Below are 16,383 nucleotides of genomic sequence, written 5' to 3'. Positions count from 1 at the left end.
GTGACATCAAAGGAAAAACCGACAAAGGTTGGAAAGTTTAGGATGTGTTGTAGAAACAGTGAATAGATCAGTTGGACTCTAGGATAGTGAGAAGAGACTATAAAGACACAGCGGATCCATAAATGTGGTGTGTCTGAAAGTCAGGCTGAAGAAACTTTAATTAATTAAGTAGGTGATGGTAAGTCAAGAATTTTGGGCAGGGTCTTCCAGTGATCTTTAGGATCCTATTTCTTTGGAAGACTCTGATAGCAGCAGTGGGATAGGATAGCTTGGGACAGGAAGAAATCTAAAGGGAGAAAGATCAGTTAGAAAGGCTACTATGAGGGTAGAGGGAAAAAAAAAATTAGAAGAAGCAATGATGGTCACAGAAGGAATGGAAAGGCAGAAGCAGAATCAAAAGATATTCAGGAAAAATTAATATTCAAGATCAAGTTCCAGATTAGGATGGTTGCAAGTTAGAACTGGATTCAGGGTGGACCATGGGTGACAGAGTGTTGTGGTCTCAATGAGAAGAAATAATGATGTCAGGCAGGTGAGCAATTTCAGGCAGAGATCATTGATTCTGAGGCACCAGCAGGATATCCAGGTGAAGAAATATTTTGGGCACCTGGAAATGCAACACAGCAGCTTAAAAGATAGACTGGAGCCAGAAATGTAAACTTGGGAGCCATCTGGTGTAAGTGATAAATGATGTGTGTGAGTGGATAAGATAGGCAAGGAAACTAAAAATGAGCCCAACTGAACAAACCATGGGAGTACACTTACCCTTGGCTGAGTGAGGGAAATCTTGGAAGTAGAATGGGAAGCAGTCCTAGAGTGAGACAAGAAGAATCTGGAAAATACTCCTCCCCTCCCCCACCCCCAAAAAAGGAAACAGAGCTTCAAAAACGAAGAGTGAGTTAAGAGTCAAATAAGGAGTTTGAGGAAGAGGAAGACTGATGTAGCGCAGGTAGTCTGTTGAAAGGTGAGGAAGCCTTGGTGGGGGAAAAGCTGGGTTGACTGGAGTAAGTGGGGGAAGGTGTGGAATAGGGTGTATGGACACTGAACTTCTCTACATCATTTCTGATACTAGAGTCAGGAGTATAGAGCGCTTGGGCTCCCGGCCTTATTGCCATTTGGTTTTAATGAACTCAATTCTTGAGGGTGCAAACAGCATTTGGGATCCTGAAGTTTGAAACGTGATTCAGGAACGCTTCCTGCCTGGGACTACTGGGTCTCAAGATTTCCTGGAGGAAATAATCAAAGTTAAAATGACCATTTTGCACAGCAGTATGTGTGCTGGAGCTGTGCGTGACAATTAACTAGATATCACCACACTCTTAATTGAACCAGCCTTTCTGTCACTGATTTGAAATGGTACTTTCATCATAAACTAAATCCCCATATAGATTTGTGTCATGTTTGGACTCTCTATTTCCTTACATTCTGTACCGAACCTACTGGTATTTAATTGGGATTGTCTTTAATTTAAGAATTAATTTGAGAAAAACTGGCATTTTTACAATATTCAGTCTACTAAAAAGAAGAGTACTTAGGCCTTCTTTTATGTGCCTATTACTTTTTCATATAATCCCAAACTTTCCCTTTTCAGTTTATAGCTATATATTTCCTTTTTGCGATGCTATTGTAAACATATCATTTCTTGCATTGTGTGTGTGTTTATGTGTGTAAATAGAAAAGATGTCGGCGTTTTCTCGGATGAAAATTAAAATGTAAAAGAAATAATCTAAAGTAAGTTAAAGATTTTAATAGCATCCAACATTCATTGAGCTAATACACATGTAAAAAAAAATCACTTTTGGGTGCCTGGGTGGCTCAGTCAGTTGGGCGTCCAACTTTGACTCAGGTCATGATCTCACAGTCTGTGGGTTCGAGCCCTGTGTCGGGCTCCGTGCTGACAGCTCAGAGCCTGGAGCCTGCTTCAGATTCTGTGTCTCCCTCTCTCTGTCCCTTCCCCACTCATGCTCTGTCTCTCTCTGTCTCTAAATAAATGTTCTAAATAAAAACATTTAAAAAATTAAAAAAAAATCACTTTGGATTATACTATCATGTAAAACAGAAAAAAATATAGTTTATTTCACTTTTAAAGAAAATATTTCTGAGATAGAGAGAGTGCACACTCAAGCAGGGGAGAAGGGCAGAGGCGGGAGTGGGGGGAGATAGAGGGACAGAGAGAGAGAGAGAGAGAGAGAGAGAGAGAGAGAGAGACAGAGAGAGAGACCCAAGCAGTCGCCACACTAGCACAGAGCCCAACATGGGGGACAATCCCATGACCCTGGGATCACAAACTGAGCTGAAATCAAGAGTCGGATGCTCAACCCAGGTGCCCCAGTTTATTTCACTTTTGTACAGCTAATGCTTCCTTGCAAAAGACAAGCCATATTTTCAGTTAAAATATGGTATCTGTTCAGTCCTGGTACCAGCAGCGGGAGCTCCATTTTCCTCCCAATACCACACAAAGCTCTAGCGAGACTCTGGTTCTTTCCACAAGAAAGCAACTCTGCTCAGACCTGCTGCTTGAATCCATGACCGTGACCATCAGCTCTTCCATGTCTCCTCCCAAGGTGCTGGTAGAAGAAGCTGAAGGAAGCTGCACCCAAGGGCACACGCTCTCCACTGCAAAGCATACTCACCACGGACAGAGGGGTTTTCATAGAGATGGTGTAGCCATGGGTCAGAACATGCTTTGGTTTTATCTCTGCATTTATCTCAGTCCTTCAAAACTTTTCAACTTGAAGAAAAACGGAAAACTATTTAACAAATCTAGACAAGGGGTCAGCAAGCTTTTGCTATCAACAGCCGGAGAGAAAAGGTTTCAGGCTTTGTGGGTCATATGGTTTCTGTTACAACAACTTAATTAACTCTGCTGTTGCAGTGTGAAAGCCATCACAGGCAATAAGAAAATGAGCATGGCTATGTTTAATAAAACTATTTACAAAACAAGCATTGCGCCAGATTTGACCTATGGTTCTCAGTTTCCTAATCCCTATATTAGACCAGTAAACTTCCAAACCATTCATTATTTATATTAAAAAAAAATCAAAAGTCTCCATGGAACTAGGCATGACAGGATGCAAAGCACTGGAAGGTACAAAATGTAGAAAAATCACCAAAATGACTTCTTCTCAATCCCTAAACAACAGCTCTTAGCATAGCTAGTACATGTCTGCTTTATGAAGCATGAGGGAGATCACAGTATACAATAAGTACACATATTACATTGCAGTGTGGTCAGTGCTTTGAGGAAGAAGAGAAAGTTGAATGAAAACACCATTATGATTAATGATGGGAGTATTTGCTCCTACTTACCAATCCTGTACCGCATTGAAGGATTCTTCATTTGTGATGTCATACATCAAAATAAAGCCCATGGCTCCACGATAATAGGCTGTGGTGATAGTTCTGTATCTTTCCTGGCCTGCTGTGTCCTAAAAAATAACAATAATGATCTCTCAAAAAATAAGGCAATAAATGTTTTAGGAAGTGATTAATTATTCCAAAAACAGTCATAATAGAGAGTCTAAATTGTGCTTGCAATGTATAACTATATATCTTTTTAGTCTTGTTTTCCCTAATGATTTCCAGATAGCTGCTCTACAATATTATGAAAAATTATTTTTTTGGTAGAGATCTAGCTCAAAATACCCCTTCTACATATGTTCACTCTATTAAACAGAAGATCACTATAGAAAATAAAAGAAAAAGAAAGATTATACATATCAGAACCCTGTAGCTTTTTGTATAGTTTAAAACCAGAAGAGTTCATTAGCTCCATCATTATGTGTTTATAATCTAAGCAGAGGCCACTGTGGGGGAAAAATAATTTCATGAAAATTCCCTGCTTTTAAAAGCATACAGTTTAATCTCAGCTTATTCAACTGTAAAATGAGAATAAAAATATATGCTTCCTGTGGATGTTTGAGTCAAGAGATTTGGGGTTTCTGTCTTCCTGTTACACGACTAGGGGAATGTGGACAAGCCACTTAACCTCTCTAAAGTCTAGCATGTTTGTTAGGATCATGTGAAACAGTATACGTGAAGTGCTTCACACAAAACCTGGCATACGAATAGTGGTCAACAGATGCCAAGTACTGGCTGTTGTTTTTGATGGCTGGGGAGTCAAGGCTAGCCCAAGAAGGGAGGTAGCAGCTTACAAATACAGGGGTTCAGGGCCTGCAGAAGAGATGGCATGCTATGGTGAAACCTGGGAATCAGGCAGATACATCAGTGAAGTCACCTGTATATGTCATGTATAGTTTAGTGTAGCTCAAGAAATTATTCCTCAATTCAACTGTTTCTTGCCCCTTTGTCTTCACAGGATCTAGGCTATCGCTTATGACACCATGCTCCCTGGTTTTCTCCTTCACTGCCTTCCCGGGAGATCGGGCTCTGATTTCTCTTTCCTAGTACTCTAGGTGCTGAGCACTTTGGAAAGAAATGTTATCTTCCTTCTGACTTCAGTCTGGATCGTCTTTCTCTTCTTCTCCCAGGAATGTCTCCATTGCACATGGAGTATAACCCAGGTCGCCCTAATATCCCTTGTAGGGAAAGCTGATGTGTTGGATGACACAAGAATAGGATCCTTTGTGATCAAAATGAAACAAACATCTGAGTGTCACTACTGGGATGGGCTCATGTTGGAAATGCTATTCCTCACCCACAGGTATTCTCCTGTTTAGATGCTTACACCCCACCATAGACTAACCCTAAGAAACATGACTCTGCTTACAATTTTCTCCTAGTCTGTGTGGTATATTTTATTTGGCCCCTGCCATTTCAGAGAAGGGTGATCAAAAAAGGCTAAGGAAATCAGCAAGTGATTCCGGGAGAACATGGGGATATGAAGAAGTTGAGAATTAGCCAAGCATGTGACTTTTCATGAAACCAAGAACAAGGACCAGGGAGATGTTTATGAGATGGTATTAGGGAAATATAGTTCCAAAGATAGGATGAAAACAAATTATGGTACCTAAAATAGCAAAAATAGAGCAAAATCTGTGGAAAAGATCTTTCAGAACGTATCACCATTGGCTGAAAACAAAAAGCTAAGTACAGACTTTACTGCATGAAAATTTGACAATTCCTTGAATATAAAAAAAGGTATAAATCAAATTAAAATGATACATAATCAAATAAAGTGGGAAATATATTTTCATAGTACCAGAAGACCAAAAGTTACTATCTTTAATATGTTAAGTAGTATTAGAAATCATTAAGAAAAATGTTAATCTAATTTAAAAATTATTTATATATAGGCACATAAATAGCTAATTAATCTTTAAAAAGAGTTGAATCCCAAGCATAATAATGCCACATAGGTGCATGCCTCCATAATAGAAGTTCCCTGGAAGTTACGTGAATGTTTTATTTTACTTTGCTTAATATTACGTAAATATGAAAATGTAGACATACAAGATAAACATTAATATCATCAGCTGCATATAATTGAGATAAATAAACAAATTTATCAGGCAGAAAGAAGCCAATCTTAAGCTTATGTGATATTCTTAGATATATGTTGGATTTAATTCAGTTAACATCATATCCAATTGTGAAATAAAGAAGAAAGTTAGAGAACCAAATTCCTAAAGACTATGTTTACAAAGCATGGTATAATCAGAGATTGTGTAATATATTTTGGCTGTTTGGGGAACTAAACTCCTCATAATTATTTTAAAACATCTACTTTCATCCTGGGTTCCTATTTTCTAGAATATGTTACCTATAAAATTACTTTTTTTTTCTTATTGTGAAGTAACTTTAAATGGTTTTCTAGTCCATGGTACTGTAATGTTATTGTATGATGACAGATAGTAGCTCCACTTGTAGTGAGCACAGCCTCACACATAAGACTTGTTCAGTCAAGGGTTAGGGTTAGGGTTAGGGTTAGGGTTAGGGTTAGGGTTAGGGTTAGGGTGTTGTATACCTGAAACTAACATTGTGTGTCAACTATACTCAAAAAAATTTTTCTTAAGTTACAAAATGTGTAAAAATTAAAATGATAAAACTCCTGAAAACAAAAAAAGCTTTCTAGCACTGAGTAGTGTTCTCATAGGCTGGGGACCCCATTCCTGCTGCCCTCTCTATGTAACAGACAGCTTTCCCCTGATTTTTCACTAGGAGAAAACAGCCAATACACCCAAGGCACTGCTAAAAGGTGACCCAGACTCTTTCTGTCAAGCATGTCTTCAACACAGACACTGAATAATGGTGTGCTGGAAAACTATGACATCCCCTTCTTCTTGACCTCTTCCAGTGATGGCTTCTCTTTTCTTAAGATGTTAATTTTATTTTGACAGTAAAGAAACCAGTTCTAGCATTATAAAACATTCATTTCAGTCTCTGTGCTGGTAATCTTTGAGAGAGCAAAAATCAAGGCCCTATTGTATTATGATTGATATGTTACAGGGAACCACACGGTTGGATAGCCATTACCAAAATTTAAAAGTAGACAGAGGGGTAGCTAGCTTAAAAAAAAAAAAAAAAAAAAAAAGCTTATAAGAAAACCAGCTTATAAGAAAAAAAAAAATAGAAACTTTCAGAAAGCACTCAAGTCACAGCAAGGGTCAGGGCCTTCTACTCCATTCTGATTTGAACCCAGAAACACAATCTAATTAGAGGTAGTTGTCACCTAAATGCTCTTAGGAGGAATAAGAAACTTCACCAAATAGGGGAAGTGTATTAGGAAATCTTCCCAAATACAAAGATAACAACAAAAAGAGTAAAACTAAGCTAAAAAACCAGACACCAAGTTGGTTCTTCATTGGTTTTGAGCACTGAAAACAGCTTCAGAATTACAAACTCATTAGCATGTTCTTTCCCATGGTATCAGGAAGAAAAATAAGTCAGAAAAACACTTCATTACATTTGACATTTACTAATGATGATAGAAGGTTATATTTGAAAGAAAGAAACATTTTATAATGTCAAGTGCCACTAATGTAATTAAATGTGAGCAGTCTCAGAAGGTAACTGGCTACAATGGTACCTCTTCTCAATTTGTTCAGAAAAATGGCTCCCAACCTTGGTTTTGCATTGTTCCTCTGCTCGGTTAATTCTGATAACTGGGGATACCTGCTGATTTTCTATAAATGTAGAGTTCCTATAATTGAAAAACACAACTGGAAATCTCTTACAGAGAAAGTGAAGGATAAAAATATGACTAAAACTGAAAACTGTCTTCCATGAAGGTTAGCTGTCATTTTCTTCTCTTTTAAGAAAAATAAAATGATTTTAGTTGGCTTAAATATTGTGATTTCTCATCCACATTTTTAAGAGGAATTTTTGGCTTTAATGATAGATTTGATTAGCAAATACTTGAGTGCATGTCAAGAAAAGAACTGTAAAATATAAAACATTAGCAGCTTGATAAGTAGTAGCTAGGAACATTTTCAGTTTGAATTTTGGCATTTGGTCTCTGTCTTTGCCTTAAATTTTTTTCTGGTGAAATATTCTTTTTTTTTTTTTTTTATAACTGTATGTATTGCATTCTCAAACCCTTTGGGCTTACGCAGAGATAACATGCAGCTTTAAGATAAAGGAAATAGCTTTCCATTGTAATTTGATTTTTGTTTTGGCAGTTACTCCTCTCTGAACTGGATTAAAAGGAAAATAAAGTAAACATTAGTAAAGGAATATAACTCAGATAACATCACCACAACTAAAACACATTTATTGAATGACTAGACAGGGAAAAACATATTAAAGGATAGATAATCCGAATACATGATAAAGTAGGCAATTTTACATGTGAAGAAACGCAATTGAACACATTGATGTTAGTTGATCAACAAAAGTAATTTAATTAAACTAGAGGATATAATATGTGATATTATACGTGTGATATAATGCGTGACTTGTGACAACTAAAGAGGTTTTGTCAGCAGAAATGAAAGAGGAGGATCCTGCAACCTAAGATATAGACACACTTCACTAAATTTCCAAACAGACACAAAGATATGAAACGGAATAGTCAGAAAGCCTCCAAGCAAGTAGTAATCTCTTGTAGGAATTATTCGGAAGCATCAAATGAAGATTAAATGATGCTTAATACAGTTTAGTAACAGTGTAGATTGACCCATTGATTCTTTTGTTCATTCATTCAAAAAACATTTCATGAACACGTATTACCAGTTAGGGACAGTGATTGGTTTATGTTAAATTTATTCTACCTATTGGAGACATACTTTTATAGATTTAAAAATTCTACACATTAAAGGCATTTCATTAATCAGAATATCATATTCCCTACATGTCTACAAAAAATTAGGTAAAATCATGAAAATACCATTTCTAAAGAACTAGACAGACTAGAGATTCAAAATTGTAAATGAGACCACCTCCTCAGTGGTGAGGTTCTCTCAATTCATAGCCACTGTATGGGGTATATTGGGTTCCCTCCAAAAGATATGTTGAAGCCCTAACCCCCAGAACTTTTGAATCTGACTTGGAAATAGGGTCTTTGTAGGTGTAATCTAGTTAATATGAGTTCATTCCAGGGTAGGGTGGGCCTCAATCCTACGACTAGTATCCTTTGAAGAAGACGAAACAGAGACACAGAGCACACAGAGAAGGTCATATGAAGGCAGAGGCAGAGACTGTAGTGATACATCAAGAAGCCAGGGAAGCCAAGGGTTGCTGGCAACCACCAGAAATAAGGAGAGAGGGATGAAATGAATTCTCTGCTAGAGCCTGAGAGAGAACGTAGCCTCGTCATCACCTTAAGGGGACTTCTAGTCTCCAGAACTGTGGGACAGTACATTTCTATTTTTTTAAGCCACCCAATTTGCAGTACAGCATTGCTGCTGGAGTCACTGACTCCAGTCTGGAATCCTCATGATCAGGGCAGAAGCAATACAAATTTCACAGCTACCCACATACCCACTTACTACTTTACAGAAGACAAAATACGGAAAATTAAAGGTAGCCTTATTGAGAAGCCTAACACAGTCTTGCTGCCTGAATTCATGAAGGATGCTTTGCTAGAGTGCATTACTATATTCCACTTATGTAAAACTAATTCTGGGGGTGCCTGAGTGACTCAGTGGGTTGAGCGCCCGACTCTTGACTTCAGCTCAGGTCAAGATCTGAAAGTCGTGGGATCGAGCCCCGTGTGGGGCTCCACGCTGAGCATGAAGCCTGCTTAAGGTTTTCTCTCTCTTTCCCTCTGCCCCTCTCCCCACTTGCTCTTTCTCTCTCTTTCTTTCTCTCAAATAAAATTTAAAAAAATTCTGTTCACAAAAAGGTGAATTGATATACCTCTGGGATTTTCAAAAGTAGACTTTTATATATTTGCACACACATACATATATGAAGGAAAGAAAAATATTGCTTGAAATGACAAAAATTATATATTGCTTCATGTTGGTATTTTACCCCTAAATGAATGACATGCTATTATAGAAAAATGCAAAGTCTTGAGGTATTCTGAGACATGACCCTCCAAAACAAAAGCAACAACAAAATGGTGATAATCACATATCATTTTTTTTTGTTTGTTTGATGGTACTTTCCCTCAAGGGTTAGGTTATTTTTTCATTTTCATGAACAGAAAGGCATTAAGGAGCATTGCATATAGTCTCATAAATATAGTAAGCAAAACAAGAAGCTTAAATATTTTGTTTTCTTACTACATATTTATTTTTGGAATGAAGTAAAAACTTTTTTCTTAACAGCAGTTAATCTTCTGTCAAAAAAAAAATTTACAAACCACTCTTCTCTACTGATCTGGTACAAACAGTCCCTTTCAATTCACTTACACACACTTACACAATCATCTGTAAGTCAAGCCCACATTTTAGAAGACAGAACTAACAAACTGACCTCTAAATAGTTCTTCAATCAATTTAGATGTCCTTCCTACCAACTGTCCTTTATCCATCCTTCTTACACTAGTTTATTGATCAGATTTTCTTGTCATGATGTTTAGCTTTGAAATACCCAAACCTTCATTTTATAATGGCATCCACTTCTAAGTAAAACCTAATAAAATAAGCCTGAGGCAGAGGATAAAACTTGACCTATTATTTCTTGGCAGTGTTACCATGGCAATTCATCTTCCCTGGAAGAGAGGAACAGTCACATATAGCTCTTTTATTGGCAGCCTTTGACTCCATTGTCAGTAAGACCCTAACATATCAACCAATAGTATGTTTCTGCTCATGAAAGTTAAGACACTTTCACTAAACACTAACTGCTCTTGTGAACTCTTTAAGACCTAATAAAACTCACAAAGCTGTGTAAAAGGCATCTTCACTCATTTTATTTAAGAGCTTGCTTTCTAAGAATGATTAACACAAAGACAGAGAAAGATGCCATTTTTGCTTTCTTTTTAATTAATCTCTTTGACATACTTCTTCCCAGTGGGATTTTGATTATGCTCAATTTTGTCAAAACCTGGGGCATAATACTCAAATGCAGGCATGCTCAAAGCTTTTAGTCAAGATGGTGATTGTTTTTCTTCACAAAACACGATCCAAAATGCTTACAATGATCAAATGTTCTGTTTTAAAAGATAACAGGCTTTTCAGTGGGAATCTTATTGTTCTCCTAAAATTGGCAACAAGACTCAAACTAGACTACTTGCAAAGGGATGGAACTGTCACTCACAAAGCCACATGCCAGTTGGAGTGGGTTGGATGGGTGTCTGTGTAGGCAATGGGAGTACTGATCTGCACTTGTGTGGGGTTCCTAAGACCTGGAGAGAAATGGCAGGGTAGACAGGGAGGCAGGAGGGAGGTCTGACTTCCCACTGGTTAACAGGGCTAGGCTATGTGAGTTTCTCATGGATAAATAAACACCAAAGAGGGTAGCTGCGTTTGAGACATCTTGCCATTAACCCACTTTGTGAGAAGACTGTCTCCTGGATGAGGTGCACGAGTCTAGTGGTATACTAACAGGGAAAGGAGGCAGCTGAAGGAATGTTAGAAGGGAAAGGACCCTGAGCAAACTTCCATGTCATGGCACTGAACAGCAGGAGATCCCTGCAGGGCTCCCTGAACATCCTACATTAGAGAACCAGCATTTGACTATATGTTACACAGAAGGTGTGGACAACAGGACAGGCTTAGCTGGCGAAGCCAAGAAAGAATTATAATTCATCTCCCATTAGATAAAGCTGTCTGCCATCTCCTTGTCTCCCAGCTCTCCTTCCACTTTTGACATGGGAAGAGTAACTACAAAATGGAGGTACAGAAAGGGTAAAAGAGTGGGTCAAACCCCTTTTCTTATTACACCACCAGTCCCTAGGAATATAGCCAGGATTATGATAAGGAAAGAATCTGAGTATTAAATTGGATGTGACAAGCGCATTTTAAACTAAGCTCTGGGCTCAGCAATACTGAGTATTTTTTGTTTTTGTTTTTTAATAAGCCTTATATTTTTTAGAGAATTTTTAGGTTCATAGTAAAATTGAGTGGAAAATTGAGAGTTCCCCTATACTCTCTGCATAGCCTCATGCATAACCTCCCTCATCGTCAACATCTCCCACCAGAGTAGTACATTTGTTGCAACTAATGAACATACCTTGACATATCATTATCACTCAAAGTCCATAGTTTATGTTAGGGTCCATTCTTGGTGTTATATATTCTGGGTTTGGGCTTGGACAAAATTATAGTGACATGTACCCACTGTCACATTATAGTACCATACACTGCCCTAAAAATTTTTAGTTCACTGCCCTAAAAATGTCTGGGCTCTGCCTGAGCTTTTCCTTTTAAATAGGAAAAAAAATGACTGGAAATGGTATCTGTTCAAGTTGTGGTTTGAGGATGGACATAGGACATTGAGCACAGTGTGACTGAAACAGGATTTCGATAGACATAATACTAATGTGTGATATTTAACATCAACAGATTTAGACTTTTCACCAGAGTAACCACCAGTGAAATAGAACAATGACAACATGAAGAATGGAGACATTAGCAGGACTTCATACGTTTCAGGGTATATTCACATTTATCATTTTATTTAATTATTCTGAGGTAGTAGACCATTTTATAGATGGTAAAACTGAGAAATAGAGAGGTTAGCCACCAGTTCTGAGTCATAAAAGTAGTAAATAACAGGAATCATACTAAGGCCAACCTTTTCTCACACACAGTCTACTCCTCCCCCCAAATTTTAGGTTGACTATTGGACAATTCAGATTTTTTTTTCAGTTTGGCTCTATGTTTGATGTAGTCATTTGGCTATTTAACACCTGTTTCATGTATGTGCTTTTTTGATCTTTGTCAGCTTCACTTTTTCAAACTCCATTCATTCTTTCACCAGTGGTAACCACGACTGGTCCTAACACTCTGCTAAAATGGTTCATGCTAAGGTAATCAGTGACATCCTGACTGCCATATCCAGTGGTTTAATTTCTGTTTCTCATCCCTGTTGTCCTTTATCAAACATGTGGTACCAATGACAAGTCCTGATTTCTTTAAACCTGTTCTTCCAGAACATGGTTCTCTAATTTAGGGTGTAAAAAGTCAAGATAGTATTAAGCGCAGAACAGTGCATAACATTGTTATGTAGAGTGGGAAACGGTAGCTGTTAAATTATTCTAAGTATTTGATTTTGGGGAAATAAAGATATTAAATTTTTATTTTAAATATAAACTGTGGAATTTTAATAATCACCTTATATATAACAGATACAACTTTCAAACTAATAAAGGAAAGAATGAAATTGGAGAAAATAAAAGCACTCAACCAATCCAAGAAAAAGCAGGAAATAAATAAATAGAATCAGGATGGTCAAGGCAAAGTCATAAAATAAGATGGCAAACATATAACCATATATAGTGGTAACAGAGTAGATATTAAAGGGCCAATTTCAACAGTAAAAAGTTTCTGATGCACTAGATCAAAAATCCTGTAAGAGGGAAAAATGTATTTAAAAACATTCTGTGAATTCAGAGCTGAAACAGACCTAGAACATTTAGATTCTCATTTACAAATCAGGAAATGAAAGCCCAGAGAGGCCAGTGAGATAATCAAGTTCATGCAGTTTATAAGTGCTGAATAATCAGGCGCGTGGGTGGCTCAGTCAGTTAAGTGTCTGACTTTGGCTCAGGTCATGATCTCACAGTTTGTGACTTCGAGCCCAGCTATGGCTCTGTGCTGACATCTTGGAGCCTGAAACCTACTTGGGATTCTGTGTCTCCCTCCCTCTGTGCCCCTGCCCCACTCACATACTTGTCTTTCTCTCTCTCTCTCTCTCTCTCTCTCTTTCTCTCTCTCTCCCTCCCTCAATCCCTCCCTCCCCCCTCTTTCTTTCTCTCTCTCTCAAAACTAAAGAAACATTAAAAAAAATTTTAAGTGCCAAATAATCAACAATAACCCAGATTTCCTGACTTGAAATACAATTCTCTGTTAAAATATAGTTTTCTATTTTTAACAAAAGTGTACCTAATCTTTATAGACTAAGTACTGTATGCACCTTCATTCTTTCTTGAAAATACAAGGTCTATGTTCCAGACTACTGACATTTTCTCCTAGAGGGTAGAGAAAACTGTGATGAATAATAAGGGTCAGAATATGACAATTAGGAGTGCCTGGGTGGCTCAGTTAGTTTGAGCGTCTGACTTCGGCTCAGGTCATGATCTCACACAGTCTGTGAGTTCGAGCCCCAAATCGGGTTCTGTGCTGACAGCTCAGAGCCTGGATTCTGTGTCTCCCTCTCTATCTGCCCCTCCCCCTCTCACATTCTGTCTCTCTCTGTCTCAAAAATATTAAAATAAATAAATAAAATAAATAAAATAAATAAATAAATAAAATAAAATAAAATAAATAAATATGACCAAAAAATACCACAGGTGATCTTTGCCTTGACCTAGCCTTATGAATAAACAATGTCTTGTCTACTTGTATTTCTTTAAAAGGATGGAAGTGAAGTAATGAAGGATGAGAGAGAACACTGGATAACTTGATTTTCATCGTGGTAAAATTTGTGAGTTTTGATGTTGTAATCAAAAGATGAAAAACACCAGTGACACATGAGAGAATTACATTGCCTTTAGTTTTTTGTACAAGTTTGACTTGAGATATCTGTGTTACAATGATGGGAATGTGGTTCTTAGACACAAGAATGTGGTCAAGGTCTCCTAGGAGAGTGGAGCTATTTATAGTTTCCCTTTGAAACGATGAAGATAGGGTGATACCGTGGCACAGGAAGATGAGAGAGGATGAAGATCAGAGGCCCTTGCAATGCCTTTCAGAGCTGAGAAGCAAAGGCGAGGGCAAACTGAAGAAGAAAACTCAAAGACTTCCAATTTTCTTTTGAAAAATTAAAGAGGAAGGTTACAAATCCTGTCTGCATTGTTGTGCGGCCACAGAGGGTGGGGGCACCTGTCCTTTCTGTCTTGTGTTTTCAAGCCCAAGGGAACTTCAAAAAGAAATAAAAATATCCTATCAAATGGCCATTCCTTTATTCTTCTGGACTATTTTAACCAAGAATAAAATGAATTCTTAACTTAGCCCAAGCAATTTAGTGTCTAGCCAAAATGAACATTCGGGCTCAAAATTTATATAAGGAAAAAATCAGGTTGTTTTAACTAATCAATATTTTGTCTGGGTTGGGGCGCCTGGGTGGCTCAGTCGGTTAAGCGTCCAACTTCAACTCAGGTCACGATCTCGCGGTCCGTGAGTTCAAGCCCCCCGTCGGGCTCTGCGCTGATGGCTCAGAGCCTGGAGCCTGCTTCCGATTCTGTGTCTCCCTCTCTCTGCCCCTCTCCCGTTCATGCTCTGTCTCCCTCTGTCTCAAAAATAAATAAACGTTAAAAAAATTAAAAAAAATATTTTGTCTGGGTTAACTTCTTGGTAAAAACTAACCAAACAACGTAAATCTATATTCCTAACATTGGGCTAGGTAGTGAAAAAAATACAGAATAAACATCCATGAGAGGCAATATCTAAATCAAATAATTTGCATTTCCAGTAACCTGACAAAATGAAAGTTGTAAAAGCAATCTGAGAAGCTGGCTGTATTTGAAGAGTTTACTGTGTGATGGGTGAAATGTGTTCCAGGGGAATCCAAGAAGGGACAGCTTGAAAGGAACTGGAAAAAGCTCCAAGAAAAGGTAAGGCAGGTTCCCCAGTGACAGGTAGGTTTTGAGGGGCTGAGAGGAGGTGGTCAGCAGACAGAACCACAGTCAGGATGATAGAGAAACTTGGAGATAAAGCAAGGAGTGAAGAGACTGGCACTGATGCTCTCCTTTGTAAATTTCTCTTTCACTAGTCCCCTGTGGGGACTAAAACAATATTTATCCATAAGTACTATAGAAGAGCTTGTTCTGCATCTGAAAATTCACCTGGTGATGTAAATGGAAAGAAGAATTCCCTGTTTCCCCTTTAAACTGTACTGTCTGGTAGGGAAAAAAAATGGAGAACAGATTCTTATTTCTTCTGTAGCAGGATGCACAGTCTGAAATGAAAGAGAAAAAATGTCATCTATGACCCAGTACCAGCTGGGTCAGGTAGTTAAACCCCTCTGAATTTTCACTTTCTTTTTTTTTTTAAGTTTTTTAAAATATTTGTTTATTTTTGAGAGAGAGACAGAGTGTGAGCAGGGAAGGAGCAGAGAGAGAGGGAGACACAGAATCTGAAGCAGGCTCCAGGCCCTGAGCTGTCAGCACAGAGCCCGACTCTAACTCCTGAACCGTGAGATCATGACCTGAGCCGAAGTCAGATGCTCAACCAACTGAGACACCCAGGTTCCCCTGAATTTTCACTTTCTAGCTAAAATAAAGATAATATGATCTACCCCTTAAGGTTGTGGTAAGGATTAAGTAAATTCATATATCTAAAGTCTTCTTGCACACACTAGGTGCTCAATAAATGGAACCTCTTTTATATTTTTCTCCCGGAAGCAGCAACATGTGGAGGACAGAGCAAGGGCTTTGGTGTTAGAACAGCTGAGGTTCCTGCTCTGGCTCTGATATACATACTGTGTGGCTTTAGAAATATCACTGGACCTCTCTGAGCGTCAGCTGCATGATTTCCAAATTGAAATCTTTACCTGATACTGAGTTGAACTGAAAGCTGCAAATAAGAAAAGTACTATGCGAGCTATAAAATGCTATAGCTAGCATCATTATTGCTTGTGTTAATGATGGTAAAGAACTGAAGCAAGCATGTCAAATTCTAAGAGAAAGTGTCTGTTAAGATGCAAATGGACTGCTCAGTAGAATATTAGTCCTCACTTATCCCACCCTCCACCCTCAGGAAGGAGCAGAAATAAAGATACGAATCCTTCTGAATCACCCAGAATCCACATGCCCTCTTTTTCTCTCTCCATGCCCCGTTACATAAAAATGGAACAGATTTCAAAGAAGAAACACATAATGAAATCTCTATCAGGACTATCACTTGATTAGGCTCACAAATTTCTTTAAAG

The 16,383-nt window shown here is 38.0% G+C and overlaps 1 protein-coding gene across 2 annotated transcripts in view; it reads right to left on the bottom strand.

Moving 5' to 3' along the window:
* Positions 1-16,383, bottom strand: part of RAB3C (RAB3C, member RAS oncogene family) — a 297,846-nt gene that overhangs the window by 164,106 nt on the left and 117,357 nt on the right. For both annotated transcript variants that reach the window (XM_030321390.1, XM_030321383.1), the window contains exon 3: positions 3,310-3,428. In XM_030321390.1, the coding sequence (XP_030177250.1) occupies positions 3,310-3,428 (119 nt within the window). The remainder of the gene's footprint in view (positions 1-3,309; positions 3,429-16,383) is intronic.

This window comes from Lynx canadensis, chromosome A1 (genome assembly GCF_007474595.2).
Source record: "Lynx canadensis isolate LIC74 chromosome A1, mLynCan4.pri.v2, whole genome shotgun sequence".
NCBI classification, from domain to species: domain Eukaryota; kingdom Metazoa; phylum Chordata; class Mammalia; order Carnivora; family Felidae; genus Lynx; species Lynx canadensis.
Note: the sequence above shows the minus strand (reverse complement) of the source record. Positions and strands in the feature narration are given on the sequence as shown.